This window comes from Sciurus vulgaris (genome assembly GCF_902686455.1).
Source record: "Sciurus vulgaris genome assembly, chromosome: 12".
Taxonomy (NCBI): domain Eukaryota; kingdom Metazoa; phylum Chordata; class Mammalia; order Rodentia; family Sciuridae; genus Sciurus; species Sciurus vulgaris.
The window spans coordinates 111,408,323-111,433,591 of NC_136473.1; the positions used below are offsets into that span (position 1 = coordinate 111,408,323).

At 43.1% G+C, this 25,269-nt stretch overlaps 2 protein-coding genes across 9 annotated transcripts in view; one reads left to right on the top strand and one right to left on the bottom strand.

The window, feature by feature from the left end:
* DCAF6 (DDB1 and CUL4 associated factor 6) overlaps positions 1-2,399 on the bottom strand; it is a 110,658-nt gene extending 108,259 nt beyond the window's left edge. For 3 of the 8 annotated variants that reach the window (XM_079106580.1, XM_079106578.1, XM_079106576.1), the window contains exon 1: positions 2,065-2,398. In XM_079106580.1, coding sequence (XP_078962706.1) covers positions 2,065-2,161 — 97 coding nt within the window. In that variant the 5' untranslated portion in view covers positions 2,162-2,398. Of the gene's footprint in view, positions 1-2,064 lie in introns of all 8 variants that reach the window. The other 5 variants (XM_079106577.1, XM_079106575.1, XM_079106581.1 and 2 more) reach the window with 3 other exon arrangements.
* A 564-nt stretch (positions 2,400-2,963) lies between these two features.
* Positions 2,964-20,106, top strand: MPC2 (mitochondrial pyruvate carrier 2). Its single transcript, XM_079106595.1, is given in 6 exon segments — positions 2,964-3,290; positions 13,858-13,871; positions 13,873-13,899; positions 17,986-18,070; positions 18,559-18,670; positions 19,797-20,106. Coding segments are annotated over 6 exon segments (384 nt in total). The 5' UTR covers positions 2,964-3,181; the 3' UTR covers positions 19,834-20,106.
* The last annotated feature ends 5,163 nt before the right edge of the window (positions 20,107-25,269 follow it).

Below are 25,269 nucleotides of genomic sequence, written 5' to 3' on the forward strand. Positions count from 1 at the left end.
CACACACACACACACACATATATATATATATATATATATATATATATATATATGTCCTACACTGGAACTTAGATCAAGTTCATAAAGATTACAATCCCTGGACAAGCTTTTGAATCCATGTGAGTCCAAAATAAGACTCCCTTGGTTCAGGGGATTCTTGTAAATTTGGGAGCTATAAAGGCACACATCTTTTTCTCATAAATAATATATAGAAAATTATTCACCTTCATTCCCATAACATAAAAGGATATTTCGTGAATAATTTTCTTTTAGAGCTGGGGATGTGGCTCAGTGGTACTGGACTTGCCTAGAATGTTCAAGGCCCTAGGTTTGATCCCCAGAACTGCAAAACAAAAATAAAGTGTTTCTATATACTTTATGTATGGAAAGAAGAGAGGTAATTAATCAATTTATGTACAATCAATGAAGCTTGAACACTTCTATTAGAAAGACACATGCTATGGTGAAACAAATTGTAAATGTTACAAGAAAAAAAACTCTCCATTCTATCCTAAATTGGTTACTTAGCTGTAATTCATTATTACAAATTTAAATAATGGAACCATATCAGAAATAAATTTATCCTACAATATTGTAAATAAACAATTATAATGTTTAGACATTGTCTTTAAAGAAATCTATTTACTTCTTAAAATCTTGAACTTGGAATTTAAAAGGCAGGTTTTAGAAGGGTACTCTTAAAATTAAGTCATAAACATTTCAGTCCAGGAGGCAATCCACACGTGTAATACAAACTGTTTGAGAGACTGAGGCAGGAGGATCACGAATGTGAGGCCGGTATGCGCAACTAAGCCAGACCTTCTCTAAAAATAAAAAATACAAAGGGCTGGCAATGTAGGTCAGTGGTAGAGCACTGCCCCCCGCCCCCATTTTTTTCACCATTCACCAAAAAAAGAAAGTAACTATGTGAGGTGATGGTTAATTAGCACTTTCTACAAATGTTTAATTTTAAAATGATTAATCACTCTTCGTAGTTACTAGAACAAGCGCACAGAGGCATATACAAAGACAGGTGCACTGCCATTATTAACAGTGAACATTCAGTTAAAGAAAAACGGTTGAGTACGCTTCAGTATTTCAGTTGTTAAAAATTATGTAATAACTTAAAAAACATTGGATCTATCTTTATTGTCCTGGAAGGATCTCCAACATGTAGTGCAGAAAAAGCATGCTGCTAAAGACTGCTTACACCAACCACCTGTCAGGCCTGTCACACACACGCATACTTGCGCACCTATTTCTCTACGTGTATAAGTGCCTATTAAGAATTCAAAGAAAGCTAGGCAAGGTGGTGCAGGCCAGCAATCGACTCGGGAGGCTGAAGCTGAAGGATCACAAGTTCGAGGCCAGCCTCAACAACTCGGGGAGACCCTGTCTCAAAATTTATGTGGATACAGCTCAGTGGTAAAGCGCCTCTGGGTTCAACCCCTACCAAACGGGGGAGGGGGAAAAGAATACAAAGTTAAAGTTGTGGATTCAGGAAACAAAACAGAATTCCCTGCAGGGCAGGGGAGAGCCAGGGCCGGGCAGAGGCTCGGGAACCTGAGCCTCCCATCTGGGTTTTCTCGAAGAGAACGAGAAGCAGGGGAAAAGTTACGTCCTAACTTCTTTCAAGTCCTTGACACACCGGAGCCGGGCCGCCCCGATTCCGAATTCCGTACTTGCTCCGCAGGAGTCGGACGATCGCAGCCACACGCCCCACACCCCGGCCAGGCCGGCGGGGGACCCTCGCCAGCGCGCCCCGCGGGCCGGCGCGCCCCGACGCGAGCCCGCACCGCCGCCCGCCCAGCGCCGGAGGCCGTTTCCGAGGCTTCGCCAGCCCGCGGCCCGGCGCCCCCGGGCGGAGGCGGGACGTGAAACCCGACCCGGGCGGCGGCCGCCCGGGCCGGTCGGTTGGCCGGGGCGCCGACTTGCGCCGAGCGGCCGGCCCGCCGCGCCCGCGCCCGCCCGGCTCTCCGCGGCGCGCTCGGCGCACGGGGCGCCCGGCCGCGGGGCTGGGGAGCGACCCCGGCCGGCAGCCCGACCCCGCCCGGCCCCGCTCACCCAGGTAGCGGCTCCGCAGCCGGGACGGGTCCTCCAGCCCCAGCGACCTCCTCCGCACGTCCCACAACAGGTGCGGGCAGGAGCCGCCCCGCGACATGGCTCCGCCGGGGCCGCGGAGCGGGGGCACCGCCGCGGGGGAGGGGCGGCGGGACGCGGGCGCGCGGCTGGGCTCCCGCGCCGCTCCGGCACCGTCCGCGCCGGCCTCGCGCGCGGCGACTCAGACGGCCGCGGCGCCTTGGTGCCCGCAGCCCGGCCGCGCCCGGGCCGGAGCTCGCCTCATACTCTCCTGCTCAGACTACCCAGAACATCCCGAGCCGGGCGACAGTCCCCTCCCTGCCCCCTCCCGCCGGAGGAGGAGGCGGAGGCGGAGGCGGTCGCGGCTCCTCCCTCCCTCGGCTCGGGACACCGCCCCCCCGCGTCTTTCTCGCGAGATGACGGTCCCCCGCGGGGCCGGCAGCCAGCGTGCGTCACGGCGGCCCTCACCGAAGGAAAGCGGACTCAGGCCGCTCTAGCCAGACTGAAGAGGAGTGGAGAAAGACGCTGACGCCTGTAATCTCTCGCCCACGCTTCTCGCTCCAAAGGAAGCAAGAGCGTTTGAGGTGTCATCTTTAGTGCGGGCACGGAAAGCCCGAAAAGCCCATGTTAACTGCGGGCCTCGTTCCTCCAAGCGAAGGGACGAAGCAGCCAGACGAGCTTCACTTTCCCTTCTCCATCATGGCGGCGCGAGCAGGAAGGAGAAGTCGGGGTTTCCCGCCCCGCCCGCGCCGCGTAGGGCGCCAATCGCGGCTGGCTGCTGCGCCCGCGCGTGCGCGCTGCCGGCGGGCTCTGGGCGGACTCGGCGGGGCGGTCTCCGCACCTGTTGCCATGACTCCTCCCCCGTCGCCCGGTCGCCTGCGGGAGGAGGGCGGGTTGTCGCGGAGCCCCCGCCCCTTTCGCCTGCGCGGGGCGCGGGCCCTGGGCGGTTCGCCGGGCGGGCAGAGCCGCGGGAAGGGCGTCCCGGGCAGAGGCGGCCGCGAGGCTCCGTGGCAGGGAAGGTGACGAGCTGCCTTTCGCCGCCAGCCGCAGACCAGGACACGCGGCGCTCCAGCCCGCCGCCCGCGATCGCTGAGCGCCCGAGATGGCAGCCGCCGGCGCCCGCGGCCTGCGGGCCAGCTACCACCGGCTCCTGGATAAGGTGGAGCTGATGCTGCCGGAGAAGCTGCGGCCGCTGTACAACCACCCGGCAGGTACGGCCCGGCCGCAGCGCCCCGCCGCGTCCCGCGGGACCCGCTGACACGCTGCGGCGGGCGCGTCGCCGCCCGCACCTCGCCGCCCCCGGCCCGCTCCCCGGGGGCCGCCGCCGCGCGGGCGAGCGCTGCGCAGGTGACCCGCACCCGGGCCTGCGGGAGGCCGGCGGGTCGAGCCCCGGGCCGGCGTCGGCCGTCGCGCGCACCCCCGGGACCCGTCGCGGGGACGCCTCCCCTGCTGGGGTGACCTTGGGCAGAGTCCGGGTCTCGGCCCCTTGGATGTGGCGGGTGTGGGGATTAAAGATGCCGTGCCTGCTGGATTCCTCGTAAGTGCTCGGTGGACGTGGGCTCCCTCTCGTCCCGTGGAAAAGTGTCCTGTGATTAAACCCTAATTCAACCGTGAGAAACCGGCAGACCCCCGTTCCTCCAAGTGTTCACTCCAGATCTGCAGTGGGTTCCCTTGTGAGAGAGAGCAACACCACTTGCCTGGGGCTAACGTCAGATATATTCTGAGGCTTCTTTCAAGCGTAAGATTTAGCAAAGGAAAGCTTGCAAATTGCAAGATTGAAGTGCTACTGGAAAAATGTTTTTTTCCCCACCTTAAATCTGCGTCCTAGTTTGGTGTCATTAGGAAGGTTGTGAGTTCTATCCATATCTGACTATGAAGCAGCCCTCTGGAATTTGAGATGGTTGCTAAATAGGATTTCCATTTTGATAATGGAATGAAGTATGCCTCTGAATTATACTTTTAGTTTAACCCTTCATATTATTTACTGTAATATTGAACCCATTATAAAAATAATCTTTAGGGAGAGGTTGTTATTGATTAGTAAGTTTATTTAGTTTGTCTTTTAGTTGTTTTTCACCTAGATTTTTAGAATTGTGCTGTGTTTTATGGCAGAGGCTTTTGGGGGGATTGGGTAAAGTTCTGAAATGATCTGGGCATTACAGAGTCAACAGTTATGATAGGACAGGGTAGTGGAGTCTACTCTGACCCTCTTAAGCTTTGTGTTTTAGCTTTAAGAAAAGATAGGCAGGATAGAGGAGGAGCAACTACTCAAAATAATACAGAATTGGGCAGTTATCTTTATTTCTTCTTCTTAATAAGGTAGTCTTGTGTTGATCTTTTCCAAGGTCTTGGCTCTTAGTCACCTGTAATTATTGCTCATAATTTTGTATAATTGCTCAATTTTCAGAGTAGATTGTTTCATCTAAGCATCTCTTGAATTGGTTCAGTTATTTTAAACCCTCTCAGAGTATTGGAAGCAACACAGCCTTGAAAACCAGACTGGGTTGAGTCTTGCCCATGTGATCTTCATCTTAAATTCCTTAAGCTTTATTTTCTACTCTATAAAATGGGGATAATAATTATCCCATTTGAGTATTTTTGAGAAATGATGTAATGTCTGTAAAACATGTAACAGTGTTTGCTCTTCAACTCTCAACAAATGTTGGTTCTCATCTAAGCTTTTGAACAATATGCAGAGTAAAGATATCTATTTCTGAAGTTATTTATAATTTAAAAGTTGAGGAACACCAAAGTAGAAACAGAAGCACAAAATATAACTGCTGACTGGATGAAATCTGATTAAACATTATTATTCTAAGAGTTATAAAGAGTGAATATTCAAAAGTTTTGCATACTATTTTGCATAGTATTGTTATTGAATCACCCTTTAAGCATTAGACAAAATTCACATACAAGAAATTTTTTGAGTGTTATGTAAGGCTAAAATATTAACAGTTGGAAATTATACATTACTGATTCTAAATTTTTGAGATTTATTTTTACCACTAACATAGCTGTCTGAACTGGCAACAAGAATATGTTTTTGTATACAAATATGTTACAGCTGGAATATTACATGGTCCAGGATTTTGAGACCTTCATGCATTTGCCTGTGTTCCTGGCACATCATGATCTACTGCCTTTATGAAAAGGAATAGAGTTCTAGGTGCGACCTAGTCAGGTTCCTCCACTCACAGAAGGGGATGTTACTCCCCTACCACCACCACCTGACTGTATGTCAAAGTATGTGGTTCCACACTAACCACCTGCATGACAGTCCTGCTGGTATGCCTCAGAGATTACCTGGAAGTCTGTTTTCCAGTGTTTATTAAAAGCTCGGTTGGTGCTATGGCTTGGATATGGTTGGAGTGCCCCTCAAACTTGTATGTGTTGAAATTCAGTCCTTATCATGAAGTATCAAGAGGATGGCCTTTGGGAAGTGACCAGGAGTAGATAAAGTCAGTAGGGTGGAGTGTCAGGATTGACTCCTGGTGGGTATGAGAACAGGGAGAGAGACATGCACACGTGGACGCATGCTCTCTATTGCTGTGGGGTGCTCTTCCTACCTCAGCAGTGTGTGGACAAGGCCATCACCAGATGAGGCCTCTAGATCTTGCACCTCTATAATCATGAGGCAAAATAAGCCTCGTTTCTTGGATATTTCATCATAGTAATTAAAATGAACTACCTACCATTGGGGGAGAAGACTTTATTAGTTAAATAGGTGACATTGCTTTGTTTGTTATCTGTAAGTTACAAAATAAAGTGGATCGACCTGATGAAACTGATAGCCCAGTCATGTTGTTAGCATTAGATAAGAACTAACTTTTGCCAAATAAAAGTGAATGATTTTGGCGTCAGTATCTGTGTCAAAGACTAAGCTTTACAGATTCTAAGGACCTGTGCATGTAGTTGATCACATGATAGAGAACAGGTGGACTTGCACAGGATCAAGGAACTAAGGGGTGTTGAAAAGTAAGGGGAGAGGAGGGGGTAGGGAAGGCTAATCAGTGGATACCAAGTTAAGTTGGGCAGGAGAAGTTCCAGTGTGTCGATGCACAGTGGGGTGGACTATGGGCAACAGTTGGGTACTGGACATCTCAAAAAAAAATAGAAGAAAGGATCTTGATGTTTTCAGCATGAGTTACAAATGTTTCAGGGATAGATATTTTTGCCCAGATTTAAACATTACACAATGTACATGGACCAAAACATCACATCTGCATGAATGTGTATAATTTATATGTTTTTATGTCAACTAAATAATATGAAATTAAAAGGTAGCAAGTGATAGAGGAATGGTATGAAAGGTATGAGAAGACCTCCAAGCTTTCAATAAGGTGGAACATAGTGAATGCCTCAGCTGAGTATAAGTATGCATGTGTGTAAAAATCGTCTGTTCTTTCCAAGGAGGATGTTTTCCTTAGGAAAGAATCACATACACAATGACCTACTTTCTCAATCAAAATCATACAGTATTTTACTAAATAATTCCTTTCAGATGAAGAACTTAGGAAGTAAAATTTCGTTTGTCAAAGTGCATGAATGAAAACTAGATTTGTTAATTTGTTTGAGAATTTGTCTGTTACTATTTAGTTCTGATATTTGTCTGCAAAATTTCTTAAACTCTTTTATGAAAAGTTAAACTTTAAAAAACATCAATTTAATTAAATAAGACAGTAAAGCACAAGAAGGGAAAAAAAATTATATTCTCTATATTATTCATTATTCTTAATGGTTCATAGTTTTAAATTTATATATAGAGAGGATGATGTTCCAAAATTGTCAGTGTGAGGCCTTTTCAAGTCCCAAAAGTAAAAGGGTGTTTTGATTATTTGTTTGTTTTTTGGTACTAGAGGTTGAACCCAGGGGCACCTTACCACTGAGGTAAGACCCCAGCCCTTTTTGTTTTTTATTTTGAGACAGGATCTTGCTTAATTACTAAGGCTGTCCTTGAACTTTCCATCTGCCTGCCTCAGCCTCCCCAGCCACTAGAATTACAAGCACACACCAGCATATCCGACTCCCAAAAAGTAGGATTTTAAGAAACAAGATGAAAATGTGTTAATTATTAATTTTTTGTCTAAAAGAATATACATTTACATTTGATGGGGGCGTATTTCCTTTCATCTTGTGCTTTAAGATAAACTTTTATGAGGTGATTTTTGTTTTACTCAGTATTTTTAGCAATTCAAATTTTCTATCTAGTCAAGTTATTACATTTATCTTACTAAATGTTAACAGTTAATTTTTTACTTTTACTTATCCTGAGAGTAAGATACTATAATCACTTCAGATATCATAATTATCTCACTTATTTTTATGTTCTTGCATGAGAATAACCGTGTAATGGTATGGAGCCCAAACCTGTTTTTTCAAGATCTAGAATAATATATGTGATATTGTCACTATTTGAGTAGTATTCATTTTTTAATGCTTTGTTTTGTCAAAACTTTCTGTTTAGACCTGTCGAAGTAAGTTGTAATGTGTTTTCACTGTCATGTCCATTGCAGATTGATTGCTGGTTTCTGGAAAACCGCTTCTGTATCTGAAGTTATTTGACATTATTTACTCTTAAGGTAGAAAATAATTCACTATAGTAAAATAAGTTTTCTTTGAAATTTTCTTTAACACATTATGTAAGCACAGGTATCTTTTCTTTTTTTTTTTTTCCTTTTTTTAAGAATTAACAAAACACTGCTTATTTGCACTTACAAATATCCGGCTCATTATTCATTGCTTCTGAGTAGCCTCTGGTACCTCAGAAAAATCAGCTGTTTCCAATGAGTTATATATTTGCTATCAATATTCTTCTGTTCATACTTTGCAGTTGTTAAACTAACTAGTTTATTTTCGTTGTTTAAAATCACTAACTAAAATGCCTCTGTTGGTCCAAAGTTCTAGCGACCATCATTTCATGTTTAAAGTTTCTTTGGTTCTTTTTTGGTTTGGTAGGGGCTGGTATGCAGTTAATATTTTAAACTAGCTTGGAGAGTTGAGTAAATTAGTTACCAGGCAAACCTACTGAAAAGCTTGACTGTTCGTTAACCCCATAGAAACAACCATTAAACTTAGAAAGAAACCAGCATCTGGAGGCATTATCCAGGAAACACTTTGGGGGTGGCAGAAGAAGAAACGCTGGTTTCACTATAAGAAGACCAGAGAGCACCCTCAGCCACAGGCTGCAGCTGTGTGCCCACTGACCTGAGCAGGGAGCCGAGCTCCACGCGTGAGTGGAGGATAAACTTGGTGTTTGCACTGTACGTGACCCAGAAGTTCTGTGTGCATCAAAGAGCAGTGACCCCGTGTGCTGACACCCTCCAGAGGCATGAGCCAGACCGGGCCTGGAAGGGTTGAGGCACGGGGTCAGCATGCATTGGCCAGAGGAGAATGCCCTGTGTCTGAGGGGGCCTGAGGACTGAAGGCTGATCAGCCTGCCATGAAGGGCACCTGTATCCCTGGAGGTAGGAACAGGAGGCAGCGTCAAGGCAATCTGGCTCACACCTGAAGATAAGTATCTTTGATCCACCTCCCTCCTCAACTTGTTGATCGAATGCACTTCTGTTGACAAGTACTTATTGTCAAGGAAGATTAGACAGCAGTCCTTGTTTTTAAGGAATTTTTTGTCAGGTTAAAGTGATAGATGGCATGATCTGATGAGTATAGAAAGCAACAGAAAAATGTACAGGCTGCTTTGGCAGTTGAGAGAAGGCGCATTTCCCCTGAGGATGGCTTCCGCGAGATGAAGCCTCAGGTGAGGGTTTGAAGATGGAGTCAGGTGAAAACAGGGCCGAGTGTTGGGAGTGGACGGTGTAGGCTGAGTACAGAACCTTAAACTGTGAAACTGAGAACCCGCATGGTGGCCACACCTGTAATCCCAGTGCTTGGGAGGCTGAGGCAGGAGGATCGTAAGTAAGTTCAAGGCCAGCCTCAGTAACAATGAGGCCCTAAGCAACTTCATGAGACCCTGTCTCAAAATTAAAAGAAAAACAGCAAAAAGAACTAGGGATGCAGCTCAGTGGTTAAGTGTCCAGTACCAAAAATAAAGTGAAACTGGTTGAGCATTTGCCTAACGTCAGTCTAGGCCAGAGTTTCTCAACCTTGCGCCATTGACTATTTGAGCTGGATGAGTCTTTGCTGTGGCGGTTGTCCCATGCATAATAGGACATTTAGCAGCATCCCAGGCCTCTGGCCCCTAGGTGACAGCAGCAGTAGCTCCTTCCCCACTGAGGTTGGTGTTATGGGGCACAACTTAAGAACAGACCGATCACACTGAGAAGTCCGAATTTGAGAGTCTTTATTAAGCCAGCCGCTGACTGTCTCACACAATGCCCAAAAAAAATGGCTATTGGGAGAACAGCCCGACCACAGGGTTGTAGGGGTTCTTATACCAAAATCACATCAATCATAAGTATCTGTTGCTCTGATTCAAAATTACAAACTAACATCATGAGATCATCGGCAGAGGGGGAAGTGGGTCAAACTGACCCTTACCTAGGTACAAACTAAAGAATGGTTACTAACATTCACACAATTACTGTTTACATGGTACATTGGTTACTACATAGGAGTTGCCATTGTACATTATTAAACATGTCACACCAAGTAACTGATGATGGGCACAGAGGCAGGGTGTTCCCATGGGAGAAACATTTCCTACATAACATGGAGTCTCAGAGCAAAATGGAGTCTGTTTAGTCATTTCCCTTAGAGTCTGGCCTAGAACATTCTCATGGAGCCAGATCTGTCAGCCCATCACAGTTGGCAACCTATATAGGAGGGCAAAATGTCTCCTGGGAATGAAATCACCCCTGGCCAAGAATCACTGAGCTGGTCTAAAATATAGTTAGAATATAAATTCTGAAACTTAGTGCCTTTGTGTGTTCTTTTAAATTCTTTTTTTCCATTGGTAAAAATTTATTTTGGGAAATTTCAGTCTAGTAACCAAAAAGGAAAGAAAATTGTTTTCATATTTTGTTCAAAATGGAAGGTGATGTGCCTGGAGTTCTAGATGCAGTGGTGACAGACCTAGGGAACTGGAGAAAGGACACGTATGATGAACCACAAGGTGAATGTACATTTCTTTCCCCACTCACTTGTAAGAACATCAAGATTTAGAACTCCTTGAGAGTTTTAGTTCTCCCAGCGGCTGTTCCAACCTTGACTCCAGATTCATTCCACAACTTAAGATAAGGAAAATCCGGAGGTGAGCGCATACCATGAAAATGCCTGCAGCCAGCATCTGAGAAGCAAAGTGTGGTTTCGAGTCGTTGGTGCCCATGGGGAGCAGGGTCTGCGCTGTGACCGTCTAGTGTTTGGAGAGTTATTCTAAACATGGTATACAGCTCCTTTGAAGAATAAGAGGAGAAAATAAAGTTTAGGTCTCAGCAGAAGGATGTAGAATTAAATTAGAAAATGAGCAAACTTAAAAACATGCCAGCCTTTAAACATCAGTTTGATGAAAGCAACTCATGATTTTAGAGTATAGTCATCCTGCAGTAGACACAGGATTACTTCCAGTACTTCATCAGACACCAAAATCCAAGGATGCTCAAATCCCTTAGGTAAAATAGCGGGATATTTGCGTATAACCAATACATTTCCTCCTGTGTATTTTCAGTCATCCCTAAATTACTGATAGTCCCCCATACAATGTAAGTAGTTGTTACAATGTGTTGTTTTAGGAAACTTAAAAAAAGAAAAAAGACAAAAAGTCTGAAGTATTCAATACAGATGCAATTTTTTTTTTTTTTTTTAATTTTCAGTCTGCAGTTGGTTGAATCCATAGGTGTGAGCTCACAGAGAAGGCCTAGTGTATTTTAAAAGTTGTGTGTAAGGACTGGGGACTTAGCTTAGAGGTAGAGCATTTGTCTAGCACGCATGAGGCCCTGGATTCCATCCCTGTTGCATGCGTCCATGTACACGCCTATGTATTCATATACTATATCCATGTGTGTACTAGGGTGATAAGCCCTGCTATACAACCTGCTTTCAACTGCTGGCCAGCTTTCCTTAGTACTTAACATTAATGTTCATACAAGGGGCTGGGGTTGTGGCTCAGTGGCAGAGCGCTTGCCTAGCATGTAGGATGCACTTTGTTCGATTCTCAGCACTGTCTATAAATAAATGAAATAAAGGTCCTTTGCCAACTCTATATATATATATATTTCATACAAATATGAAGTATGAGGCCAGAAGCTTGAGAAGTCATAATTTTCATAGGTGAGTCGATGCACAGCTGACAGTTAAAGTGCACTGTGGCGGGGTTTAAATCCTATTCTATTAAAATCACACTGAATTAATAGGTTTAACTCTAAGGATGTTAATTCATTTGAGAGAGATTTAAAAAAAATAGCAAGAACCATATTAAATCTGGAAGAACAGACAAAATCTGTAACACTGCTCATGCTTACTGCTAAGGGCTAGTAATAGTTCATACTGTTGAAACAGAGCCCCTTTGAAATTAAAAGCTCCAAATTGTTCTAGCTCCCCAATTCCCTCAGGCTGACAATGAAAACTGAGACTCTCCCTCGCAGGCACCCCGGAAGCTAAGCTGGCCAGCACAGCCTGGTTCCATCTGTGCGCACACATCCCCTGGCTTTTGTTTCTGCTAACTGTCGCTCCTTCTGTAGGATCAGTGGAGAAGCAATCCAGCTGCTTCTCCTCTGTTTGATCAAATTGCATTAGATCCATTTTTCCTTTTTCCATAGTTTGCTTATTTCTAGATGGGGGTGGGCAGCCAACCAGGATCCGGACAGGGTCCCGGGTTTGGCTGCTAGTAATACTACCTGGAATGTTTCTAAAATAAATAAATAAATAAATTTTACAAAGCAGACTGCCTAGTTTTACATTTGTCGGATGTTTCTGCTTAATGTTAAAATTAACCAATTACTTTTGAAATTAATTCAGTCAAAATGCACCCAAAACAGGGGTGTTGTCACTGGGTTTGTTTTCATTGGGGTCTTTGCTGTTACCAAAGTGAACAGTATGACTTTGACGAAAGCACTTGAGAACTGAGTTTCACTGAAAAGTGTTTATCTGGCTTCCAGACATGATTTTACTCAGATAGCCCTTCTGTGCTCAGGTCACTAAGAGGCACCACTGTCTCTTACTTCCTAACATATCCCAGTGCCTGGCACAGTGTGAGTCTCACAGTAAGTATTATGGATGAGTGACGGCCCGTCTGCAACTAGACCAGAGCTAAACCTGGCTCTTCTCCGCTTGGTGCTCTTCCACTTCTTTATCTTTATTGTTTTCTTGGTTTCCAACTAATGGGTTTAACTCAGTTTTATCTCAGCCTGGTCTTAGCATGTGTGAGCAGAACATCAGGTTATGGAGGAGAGTCAGTACTGCTGGGGGAAAGAGAAGTGTGTCTTCACCTGCTAGCGTTATTGAGAAGTGTTAATTGGGAGCAGATAAAAGAGTGAAATGGTTCACTTAGAAGTGATTTTTGTGACACATAAAGGCCAATTTTTTTTTTTTTGCGAAGTAAAGTTTTGAGGCAGCAGTAATAAACTTGTGCATATAACAGGATTTTAAACTGCTTGAGTATGTTTATAAATCACTGTTCTCTTATGTAAAATTTCTTAATTTGCACTTTAAGAAATGTATTCTGTTGATGCAGTGTGTGAGAGCATACACAGCGATTAAAGGGCCCTGATATGTAGGGGACTTACCACATTTAAGTTCCCCTGGACAGTCTCTTTCTGTCCCCTCACTGTGTCCCCTGAAGGTTAGCAGAAGCGTGTGATGTGGAGGAGTTGCGTAAAGAGCAGTAGCTCAGGAGTTGCACAACAGCTTCCAGTTGCAATCTGCTGGATGAAGCTACCCGAGTTCCCTTCTAGCTCTGAAACATCTTGCTTCTCAAATACTAAGTTATCTAAGACACCAAAATCATCATCAGTACTTCAGGCCTTTTGCACAAAGCAAAGGGGTATGTGATGACCAAAAATCAAGGACCTGCTATGACTGAGTTTACAAGTGGTCTCTGTCTCTCAGGTGGACTTTAAAGTTAGGCTCACTGGGCTGGGGATGTAGTGGTAGAGTGCTGGCCTCGCATGTGCGACGTTGGGCATTCAATCCCCAGCACTGTGGGCGGAGAAGAAAAAATTAGTGGAATATGTAGGTTTCTGTTTTTGTTTTTGTTTTTATCTTGTACTAGAGATCAAACCCTGGGGCTCTCCACCACTGAGCTACATCCCCAGCCCTTTTGATTTCTTATTTTGTGGATCTTGCTCAGTTGCTGAATCCAGCCTCAAACGTGAGATCCTCCTGCCTCAGCCACCCAGTAGCTGAGATTACAGGTGTGCACTGCCACACCCAGTGAATATGTAGAAATTTTATAAAAACTCTTACTATGATACATATGGTAAGATGTACTTTATGGTTATAAATATTGATAAAATTAGTGAATATACAAATATCTACTGAAGCTCATATTATAAAATTTATAAATTTCAATTTCTCAACTTGAAGATTATCTGGGATTAACATGAAGTTCCATGTTCCAAGCAAAGTGCTGGAAATAGATTCCAAACCATCTCCATTATACCTTAACTAATTGTTAATGGGTCACAAAAATCAAAGCAACTTGCGTGAAAGATTGATACTGTGACACTGTAGTAATTTTCTAAATGTTCAATACAAAATATGCAGAAAGCATAGTAAAAATGATTAGATTGGTAAATCTTCGTGTTTTCAAATTTTGGTAATGGTTGTTAAAAGACATGTATGTATAACATGTTTGGTTCACTCCTGAATTTTTTTTCTTTCTTTCAGGCCCCAGAACAGTTTTTTTTCTGGGCTCCAATTATGAAATGGGTAAGTCTGAGTTTTTGCAGCATCTACTGAAAAAACTTCCTTAGTAAGATTTTACTAATTTGAGGTAAGTTTTATGAAAATATACTTCATTATTGGTATGCCTTTAACTGATTTTATGGAAAATATTCTCAGGTGTATCATTTTTACTACATAAAGTATTCCACCTACTTTTGTCTTTCTGAATTCCTTAGATAACAGGGCTTTTGGAACATACTTCCTATCAGAATATACAAGCGAGGAGTGGTGGCGCTCGCCTGTATCTCAGGAACTAGGGAGGCTGAGGCAGGAGGATGGGAAGCTCTAGGCCAACCTCGGTGATATTAGTGAGACCCTGTCTCAAAAAATAATAAGAGCTGGGTATTGTACTGTGTGATAAAGTGCCCATGGGTTCATTTTCCAGTGCCAAAAAATAAAAAAATACAATTGTGGGCCCCTACGAACATGCAGATTCATTCTAAAATCTTAGGACTGGACTAAGAGTATACCATATGAGCGGTCCTGGGGTCCATCTGTCAGCTCAGCAAGAAAGACAGGAAGACCTCTTGAGCCCTGCCTGGGTAACATTGTGAGACACTGTCTCACAAAAAAATAAAAATTATGGCAAGGAAAACATTGACCTAGGTACAACTCCCAAATTAACTTTTCTTATTAACATAGATGAGCGACACTGAAAGCTTAGTCCTTGTCCCTGATACTGATCTAATAACAAGGATAAGACTTTGAGAAAAAGGAAAAAGAAGTTTTATTGATTTACTAGCAAATGAGAAACTGCAGCAGACTCACATGTCAGGCTGTGATTCTAACTGCCAGGGGAAACAGGGCTTTAAAAAGAGGGAATACCAGGATACAGAGCTGTATTCCAACTAATTAATGTTTAACATGTGTCCTTGAGAGAGCTCTTGCTCCAGTTTTCAGGTTGGAGTTTTGTTTTGTTTGGTACTGGGGTTTAAACCCAGGAACTCTCCTCCACTAAGCTACATCCCGAGCCCTTTTTATTTTTTATTTTGAAACAGGGTCTCACTAAGTTGACCAGGCTGGCCTTGAACTTGCAATCCTCCTGCCTCAGCCTCCTGAGTCGCTGGGATTACAGGCCCTTGAGCGTGCTAGGCAAGCACTCTACCACTGAGCTACATACCGCATCCTGGCATATGTTTTTTAATGAACAAGAAAATACTAAAAGAAATTTATTTTAAGCCATCTCATGAGTATCCCAACCTAGTGAAGATAACCAGATGCCGAGAAAAAAGTGTGGGCTTCAGGCATTTGAAAAACATGTTCTAACTGATGGGAGAAGTGGGAGCTAGCTTGAGTCTACGAGATGCCAAATTGTCTGTGCTGGGTTGTTTAACACATCTCTTATTCAATCCTCATCCCAAAACACTGTTTTCCAAGTAAGGGTTTTGGGGTTCAAAGAACGAGGTGATCACAGACACTAATTTTAGTAAGTGGCCGAGTCAGGATTGAATGTCCAGGTCTGTTTGACCCCAAGGCCTTTGCTCTTGAACACTTCCGTCACCTTGAAACAGTTGCCGTGGGTCTTCGGCTTTCTTAGGGTGTCAGACACTGTTTCACGTAATCTTGATGCGCGTCCTGAGCACTTTCTGCAGCTATGATTCTATTATGTGAGTGAAGTTCAGAATGAAGTTGACAAGGAGCATGGACCTTCCTCATCTGAGGCTGGCACCGTGGGAAGGTCAGAGTAGTCCTCCTTTAGCAAGCATATAGTCTTGCAGGGGTAGGTAATAATACTCTCATTTTACCTATGAGGATTTAAGATAGGTTAATGTAACCTGACCAAAGTCATACAGCTAGTAAGAAGCAGAGAATAGATTCACAATGAGATTTAGCAAAATAATTTCTATAAGATTAGAATGATGTAAAAGTAGACAGGGATTTTTTTAAAAAACATGGAAAGCCAGGCATGGTGATAATGTCAGCCACCTGTAATCCCAGTTATGTGGGAAGCTGAGGTAGGAGGATCAGTTGAGCCCAGCCTAGGCAGCATAATGAGAGCCTGTCTCAAAAAAAAAAAAAAAAAATGCTGGTCTTCGCCTTTGCTCGCCTTCTGGTGCTGCCATGCCTTGCTCTGAAGAAGTAACCGCAGTCTCCCCCAGCAAGCAGCCCAGCTGCAGAGGAGGGTGGCTTGCGGCTCCGCTTTGTACGGCTATTGGAGCACGCCACGGCCACGGCCACGGCCTCAACCCGAGGGTCCAAGTGGGCCACGGGCTGTGACCTGTACAGTGCCTATGATCATATAGTACCACCTATGGAGAAAGCCCCTGTGAAAACAGACACTCAGATGGCTTTTCCTGCTGGGTGCTATGGAAGAATAGCTCCACGTTCCGGCTGGGCTGCAAAACACTCCATAGATGTAGGAGCTGCTGTCGTAGATGAAGATCATAGAGCAGATGTTGGTGTTGTGCTATTTAATTTTGGCAAAGAAAAGTTTGAAGTAAAAAAGGGTGATCGAATAGCAAAGTTTATTTGTGAATGACACTGAAAGGGGTTCAGGAGGTGTTTTGGTTCTACTGGACAGAATTAAAATTTAGGTCAAGTATAGAAAATGAAAATGTTACTTTTCTCTTAAAACTAAAGACTTTCTGCTTAAAGTATGTTAGTATTTTGCATGTTTGTAAAGTTCGGTTTAGCTTCTAAAGATGTATTTTCTTATGCTAAAGACTTTCTCTGTTAGTATCACATGGAAGCTTACCTGTATTTTTTCTGCAGTGCATGGTTATGTGTAAGTTTTTTTAAAAAAACACATGTATGTACACCAATTTCAGATTTTTTAAAAAAATATTCAATAAATGATATCCCTTCAAAAAAAAAAAAAAAAATCTCTTTCCAAAAGAGAATGTTAGAATACCACTCAAGTCTTCATAGGTACATTTAGTGAGCCACAGTGTGCTAGTCAGCTTTGTACTGCTGTGGCCAGAATACCTGACAAGAGCAACTCAGAGGAGGAAAGCTTCATCTTGGCCCCTGGTTTCAGAGGCCTCAGTACAGACCCAGCTGACGCCATTGTTCCAGGCTTGAGGTGAGGTAGAGCATCATGGCAGAAATGTGCCGTGGAGGGATCTCAGCTCACGGAAGCTGGGAAGCAGCGAAAAAGGAAGGGGCTCAGAGAAGAAGCACCTTCCAGAGCAGGCCCCAGTGACCACCTCCTCCAGCCACGCCCACCTGCCTACAGTTGCCACCCGGTCAGTCCATTCAGATTGGAGTGGACTGATTGGGTTACAGCTCCCACAGTCCAGTCTTTCATCTCTATTTCTGCAGTAACACTGGAGTTTGGCGGGGAGGACCTCATATCCAGACCATAGCACAGTGAGAGTAATGCGTGGATCCAGCGGAATGATTGAAAATGGTCCCTTTGTTCCCCCGATGGGCAGCTTTCCCCCTGCAGAAGTAGAACAAATACGGAACAGAGGGAAAAAAATGCATCGGAGCCTGGAAGGAGTGTGCAGGAGGGATGAGTCTTCAACGGTGGCTTGCTTTCTTGAACTCCTAGATTCAGCAATTCAAAACAATTGGGGCTTGTTTTAAATTTATGTAAGAATTCATGAGTATATCTGTGTTCTGTTAAGGAGCAGAACCTTTTGCTGATTTCTGTTTTTCATATGAGAACATCTTTTAGAAACTCAGTAAAACTGGAAATAATTCCTTAAGATATTCTCTAATAACATGCTTAGAATTTACTTAAAATACTTAAATAAAAATGAGGAAAAGAAGGAGGGGAGATAAAAATCTCAATAATTTTTAACTCTGGGTCTGAATTTTTCAGTAATAAAAATTGTTTTATTATGTATTCTAATCTTGCAATAAAGTAGCATAACTAATCTTGTAGTGAAGACTTGTTAACTTTTCTGAGTGATGCTGATGATGGGATATAGTGGGATAATTTTACAAAAGTCAGTATTCAAAACCTAACAGAAGAAATGACCATGTATACATTGATATTGAATAATCTTAACAAAAAAAATAAAATTATGACTTTTCTGATATTTCCACTTTTAAAAAAGACTAACACTGACAGAAACTTGAAAACCATTATACCTTTTTTCTTTATGTGTGTGTGTGTATTTTCAGGGGTTGGTGTGTGCTGGGTTGGCTGATATGGCCAGACCTGCAGAAAAACTCAGCACAGCTCAATCTGCTGTTTTGATGGCCACAGGTAATTAAATTAATACCTTTCCTATTCCACATACAACATAAGTTATTTTGTTTCACATCACTTTATTTAACAATTTAGTACTTAAAATATATACATACTCACCACTTGCAAAGGAATTAACAGTGTTACCTATCTGTAGGAAGTCATTGCCTTATGAATGGAGGGGACAGAGTTTTGTAGCTGGACTTATCTGCATGGGTTTTGTTTCTCATGTTTCTGTCATAAACATCTTTTTTTTAATAATTAGGGGAAAAAATTACAGTTAATATTCACTCGTTCTGTAAAGGTTCCCCTGTAGTGTAAGAACTCGGGATTTTGTGGAGCACTGAATCAGAGACCTTTTTGAGGATTCAGTGTAGCATTTTGTCCTTCCTCCTACATTATTATTGTCATAGTCTTTTTGTAATTGTTTTACTCTAATTTGAAATATTCAGGTGAGTTATTGGGACAGGAGGTATGCTTTTTAAACAGATACTTTGTTTCAACAGGGTTTATTTGGTCAAGATACTCACTTGTAATTATACCAAAAAATTGGAGTCTGTTTGCTGTTAATTTCTTCGTGGGGGCAGCAGGAGCCTCTCAGCTCTTGCGCATTTGGAGGTAAGCCTACCAGGATACTTTTGCATCTCCTTCAGAAGCTACCCAGATGGCAACATAATTTTTTTAGGATTCATATATAATGCTAAGACAGGAATGTGCCTGAAGCAGAAATTTAACATTTCTAGAAAAGTCTGGTTTATAAATAAGTTAGAAGCAGTTACGTAGTATGTTACCTAGCTTTTAGATCTAACTGCATTGTGTACCTGGATAACCCTTTTATGTGGTCCCTTTTATTAAGACAGCATATAAAATGTGTAGCTTATTAAGTAATTTCCAACATAAACGTTTGATTGTTCACATTCAGTGATATATAATAAGACAGGATTTAAATGTATGTAGTATTGAAAATAACATTTAGGACATAGTCACTTGTTGCATTAGAAAATATTCCAAGAGCCCTGGAAGTTTTTTAAGCCATTTACTTGACAGTTAACATTATTCATCAGTGACTAATAATAATGGTAATATGAACAAATGTCTGCAATCAGGATCTTTTTGAAATCTGTACAGTACAGTAGGCTTTATGGGCTAAGTTCCTTCATGAGCTTAAACTATTTTCCACTCTGTTAAGCTGGAAAGATTAGTAAGTGAAGTCCAAAGTGTTGTGGAAGAGAGACTCTGACTTGGTCAGTTTTCTGGATGGGTGATAATAAGGAAACAGTCCTTAGCTTCAGTAAGCATAAGTGTTCATAACCTGTTAACCTGTGTTTTAAAAAAGTCACTTCGAGTGATTAAACTAGAACCCATTCCCAATTGATTTTATTGTTAAGTGTTTGTAAGTTGGCCATATTTTGCTAATTTTTTTGCATATGTTCACATTTGTCATATTCTTATATAGCCCAAGAGTGAAAATATTCAATAAAATAAAACTTTTGCACAGAAAACTGTATGTCATGTAAGCTGTTAAAACTTCTTGGCAGTTGGGATTTAATTATCTGCCATACAGATCAAACGCAGATGAACCCTTGGGTCACTTCTACCTTTGTCTGGCTCCTGGGAAGACTGTTAGCAGCTACACAGCCACCTGACCACTGGGAAAGAGAAATGGAATATGCTTCCCATTCTCTCCTTACCATGAATTTATCTATTATTACTGATGGTTGTTTTCTTTCTTTTTCCTTTATAGGTATAACCAAGAACTAAAAGCTAAAGCAATCAAATAAGAGTTCCTGATCACCTAAATCTAGATGTGGACATAACCACTGGGACCTAGCTTAGTATTTGATTATTTTAAGGCATTGCTAGCTGTGCTAACATTTGGAAGGCACACACACACCAAAAAAAAAAAAAAAATCTTGCTGAAACTGGTAGCTAGTGCTTGATTCCATAGAAAATAAAGTGAATTTTAATAATAGTCTTTCTTTACACATGACTTAGGGAACTTATCTGTGATATTTTTTCTACCATCTGTCCATAATAAACCATACTTGGTCATATACACCATAGCCTGTGGTTTTAGTTAGCCAAAATTTGTACATAAAAGAACAAACAAATTGAGCAAGCTAAAAGGTTATGTGTTCTGCTTATTTAGTTTAGGTTGATCAAGTAGCTTAAGTGAAAGGAGATCTTACTGAGGAGGGTGAGAAATGGGTGTGGAGGGGTTCATAGAATGACCTCATGCTACCTGAGAACATTTTAACCTGACACGAAGAATCTTGATTTTACTTATTTATTTTGCATATTATATGAAATTCTTTTACAGCTGTAGAATTTTTTTTCTTTTTTTGGGTGGCAGAGGTAGGTGACTGGGGATTAAACCTGGGACACTCTACCACTGAGCTACATTCCTAACCCTTTTTATTTTGAGAGAGTCTTGCTAAGTTGCCCAAGCTGGTCTCAAACTTGTGATCCTCCTACCTCAGCCTCCCAGGTTGCTGAGATTATAGATGTGCACCACTATATCTGGCTACAGCTACTGATTTAAAAATAGGAGTCTTATAAAAATCAGTTGAGATGTGTTTTGTTTGGGGCTTTTTTTTAGGGGAGGTGTGTTTGTTTTTGCTTTGTTTTGGTACTTGGGTACTTTGCCACTGAGCTACATCCCCATTCCTTTTTAAATTTCTTTAAAAATTTTGAGACGGAGTCTTGCTAGGTTGCCCAGGCTGACCTCAAACCCAGTGAGATGATGTTTTAACACGGTGCCTGAGCCACGAAGAATGTTCGATGTGTAAATTAGTTTGTAACTAATGTAATGTGGCAGGAAAGGCTGAGAGTCTGACAGACCTGAATTGGAGCCCCAGTTCTGTGATGAATAAGCTATGACTTGAGCAAGTTGAGTGCCCAGCAGCCTCTGGAACCCGAGGAAGGTTCCTGTGCATGTCATGACCTTTTCCTCCACAGCAAGGAGAGACGGCCACACTAGAATCATGCAGGTCTCTTTGATTTGGGCTTCAATTTTGAGTACAGAGCTTTTTTCTAAAAGTGCTAATGAAGTTGATTTTCATTAGAACTATAGTCAGATAAATAAGCAAAGCCAGTTATTTAAAAATTTGAATAAGCAAGAAAAATAACTTGGTAGATTGAAAACAGGGCCTTTTACGTGCTAAACACACATTCTTGACACACAGTGTCAAGAGCTTCTTAAATAGTGCAATGTACTACGACTGATGAAAACTGGCCACTAGCAGTTGAAAATCTTGCATTTTATCATCTGTCCCTTCACCAGTCTGTATTTGAGAAGGAAAATAGAGACTTTGACATAAGCAAAAGTGAAGAGGTCTCAGCCGCCAGATTATTGCCATCTTTCCGTAAGCCACACCGTTAAATTCAGCTGTTAAGTATATGTGTGTTTCCAAGGTGAAGCATCTAGGAAAAACAGGAGATGGGACACAGTCATGGAAAAGTTTATTAAAATATATGTTGAGCTGGTATTTCAGTTCCTCTTCATGGAACACTGCTCTTTGCCTTGTCGCCTCCTAAGCACTCCTTGTTAGTCAAATTGTCACTTTTGGCTGCGATCACAAGCGATCCTCAAATCATCCACAGAGCTGGGGTGCAGCTCAGTGGTGGAGCACTTGCCTAGCATGCACCAGGCCCTGGGTTCCATCCCCACCACTGTGGGGGAGAAAAAAACACATTGACAATCCATCCTTCATTTTTGCCCCCAGACTCTTTATCTCATTATTGAATCTTAAAAATTAGATGACTCTAAAATATATCCTGTCAAAAACTTATTGCACTTGGAACTCAATCTAATGATTAGATACACATTTACTCTTAAAAACTTAGAAGAGGGCTGAGGTTGTGGCTCAGTGGTAGAGTGCTTGCCTGGCACATGTGAGACATTGGGTTCCATCCCCAGCACCACATAAAAATAAAAGTTATGGTGTCCATCTACAACTAAAAAAAATTTTTTTAGAACTTAGACTAATTCATGTACTAGAAGTCCAACTCTCACTGTAGATGCTGAACTCCATGAAAAGATCTTCCACAGTGGTACTGATCACTTGATCAAATCACTCGGTGTAGTTGAGTTGAATTCTTTCTCAATCTTCTAACAAGTCATTTCCTGTGGCTTTATTAGGTAAGTTTTCTCAGTGCCAGATCCGATAGCCATGTGCTTCAACTCACCTCTAGCACATATTGACAGATTTCATTAACCTTTGTCTCTGAGATTGGTATTTTCTCTAGGTACTGAGTTGAACCCAGGGGCACTTTACCACTAAGCTACATCTCCAGTTCTTTTCATTTTTTATTTTGACATACAGTCTCACAAAGTTGGTGAAGTTCTTGCTAAATTGCTGAGGTAGACCTCAAACTTGAGCTCCTCCTGCCTCAGTCTCCTGAGTCGCTGGAATTACAGGCATGTGCCACTGCCCCTGGCAGATTTGGTATTTTCAAAAGTAAAACAGGAATGATAATACTGACTTCATAGGATTGTTGTGAAGATGAATTGATACTGTTTTAGCAGTGCCTGCTTCATGCCATTAAAAATATATACAAAATTCACAAAATAGTAAACTTAATTGAACATAGATTCAAAAGTACCTTTTTAGACTTAGGAAGTTTGAATTTAGCTACCGAAAAATATGCCTTTAACATAATCCTTTTTTGTGGTTTCATATTCATTGGAAATACCAATCCAAGTTATATCAATGCTGCATTTCTCCATAGTAAACAGATTTTTTTTAAGTTGTTTAAATGACAGTAAAAGGTTGAATGTTAACAAGGATTGACCTGAAAGCCAAGTTTCCTCTTTATAAAACAAAGTCTATTGGAACTTGTTCATAAACAGAACAGAAAAAAGCCCTGGCATTTGCTGAGACAGGCTCTCTCTCTAGGGGTCCATTTAATTACAGGAGGCTTGCTTCTAAGACTGGTCCTCACAGCTGACGCCATGAGTCAGTCAGCTTTGCATTGCTTTAACCAAAATGCCTGACAAAACAACTCAGACACATAATAAAAGAACAAATTAGAATTCAGACACTGAGGGGAGGAAGAGTTCCTTTTAGTTCCTGGTGTCAGTCCATCAAGAACCAAATCCATTGCTCAGGACCTTGGTGAGGAAGGACGTGGAGGAAGGACCTGCTAAGAGAAGCCGCTAGGCTCGCTGCCTACATGCCTTGCCTCAACCTGCTGCATTGGGGACCGTGCTTCTAACACATGAGTGTTTGTGGGAATATTCCAGATACAAACCATAACAAAATTTTACTCAGCAAACATAATTAAGTGGACCTTTGTTTTCCCTCAAGGCAACCATGTTTCAAAACATTTTGAAATGCACAGTAATTTAATTATAGGGCTGGGTTTATTTGAAAGCATTAGAATTTTCAGTTCCATTTTTTAGTTCAGGTTTTACATATGTGCCCTTAAGTATTAATTATTGTGATATTCATAAGAATGTCTAGAAAATCAAAACATGATTTAAGCTGTTAGAAAAGATGCCACCCTCTTAAAACATTTTGTTAGTGTCACACTGGATTAAGAAAACTCAAGCCAGGCACGGTGGTGTACACCTGTAATCCCAGCAACCAGAGAGGCTGAGACAGGATCACAAGTTTGAAACCAACCTCAGCACCTTAGTGAGATCCTGTCTCTAAATAAAAATTAAGCCCAGTGGTAAAGCACCCTGGGGTTAAATGTCCAGTACCAAAAAAAAAAGAAATCTAGCACCACATGGGATATCAAAATGTTGGGGTAAATTTGGCTAGAAGCATGCACTTGATCATTCAGAAGTATGCAATTCCTCAAGAACAAAATTCACCTCACAGAAATATTTGAATTACGTTTAACTGGAAAATTCCATGTTCCTGGTACAAGCCATCGTCAACAGTAGTTGCCCCCTATCTGAGGTGAGTGCTCCAAGATCCCGGTGGAGGCTTGAAACTATCCTGTTCATCCAGGCCCAGGATAAAGTTTGATTCATCAATTAAATATTTATCACAGGTTGACAACACATTGCAATAGAAATTGTCTGTGAGTGAGTGCGTGTGGTCTGTCTCATCTGCCAGGGAGAAAATAGCGCATGCGGGATGGATGCTCTGCACAAAGGGATGATGCTTGTCCCACACAGGACAGAAGGGCAGCACGAGACTCTGCCACTACACAAAGCTACAATTGAAAAATCAGGACTTTGCTCTTCTGTAATTTTCTAGTAATGCTTTCGGGCTCCGGTAGACCGCGGGGTGACAAACTCAGGCAAGGCCCCCTAGGTGCGGGACCACCCTGTTGCCTAAAAACGAGGCGCCAGCTTGCTCTCGCTGGCCTCAGTCGCCCTCCTCAGGGTCTGGAAGAGCTGGGAAACTGCTTTGGGGTCACGGCAGGCTCCCCTCTCCACCCTGCCCCGTCCAGACGAGGGAACCTGAGGCCCAGCCAGTGCTTGGTCCCTGGCCACTCCAGGTGGGGGAGGGCGGCCAATCAGAAGCCTGCTCAGGGCACGTGCAACAATGAACTTCAGAGGAGGGTTGGCCTGGGAGATGAAAAACTGTCGTTTTCCTGTCAGACGAAACTGTCGTTTTGTGGGTTGGCTGTGGACAGATGGCGCTCCTGCTGTCTTCCGAATGATGCCACCCAGGCCCCTGCCCTCTGCGCTCCTGCAGGATGCAGGCCCCCAGTAGGCTCTGGCTTGCCTCGCCCTTGGGGAGCAGAGGTACGTGGAAGCCCGAGTCCCGGGAGGGCGCAGGCAGCCACCTGGGAGGGAGATGCCTATGGGGTGCCAGGACCGGTCAGCACTGTGGGGGTCAGGCTTGTCGCACCTGCAGGGTTCAGTGAGGGCAGAGGTTTGAGGGCTTCGGTGCCACCCGTGTTGGGCATCCTGCTCACCCTCGGCCTCCGCTGCGACCTCTCGGTGATAGCAATAGCGTCCTTTCCTCAGTCACTTACAGTGCCTACCCCTGAGGGGCAGGAAGGTGCCGGAAGAAACAGATGGACAACTTGGGGAAGACAAAACATGCACAGGACCCAAGAAAACCAGGGGCCTTCGTGTAGGAGGCGAACCTCAAGCTTATGGGCACCGAATGCCGTGGCAACTCGGAAGAGAAGGAGACCCGAGCGCACAGCCTGTCCCCACCCTGCCTTCCGCCTGCCCAGCCCCACCACTCACCGAGCATGAGTCCGCTTCTTCTTTCTTGGACTGAGGATTGAACCCAGGGGTACTCTAC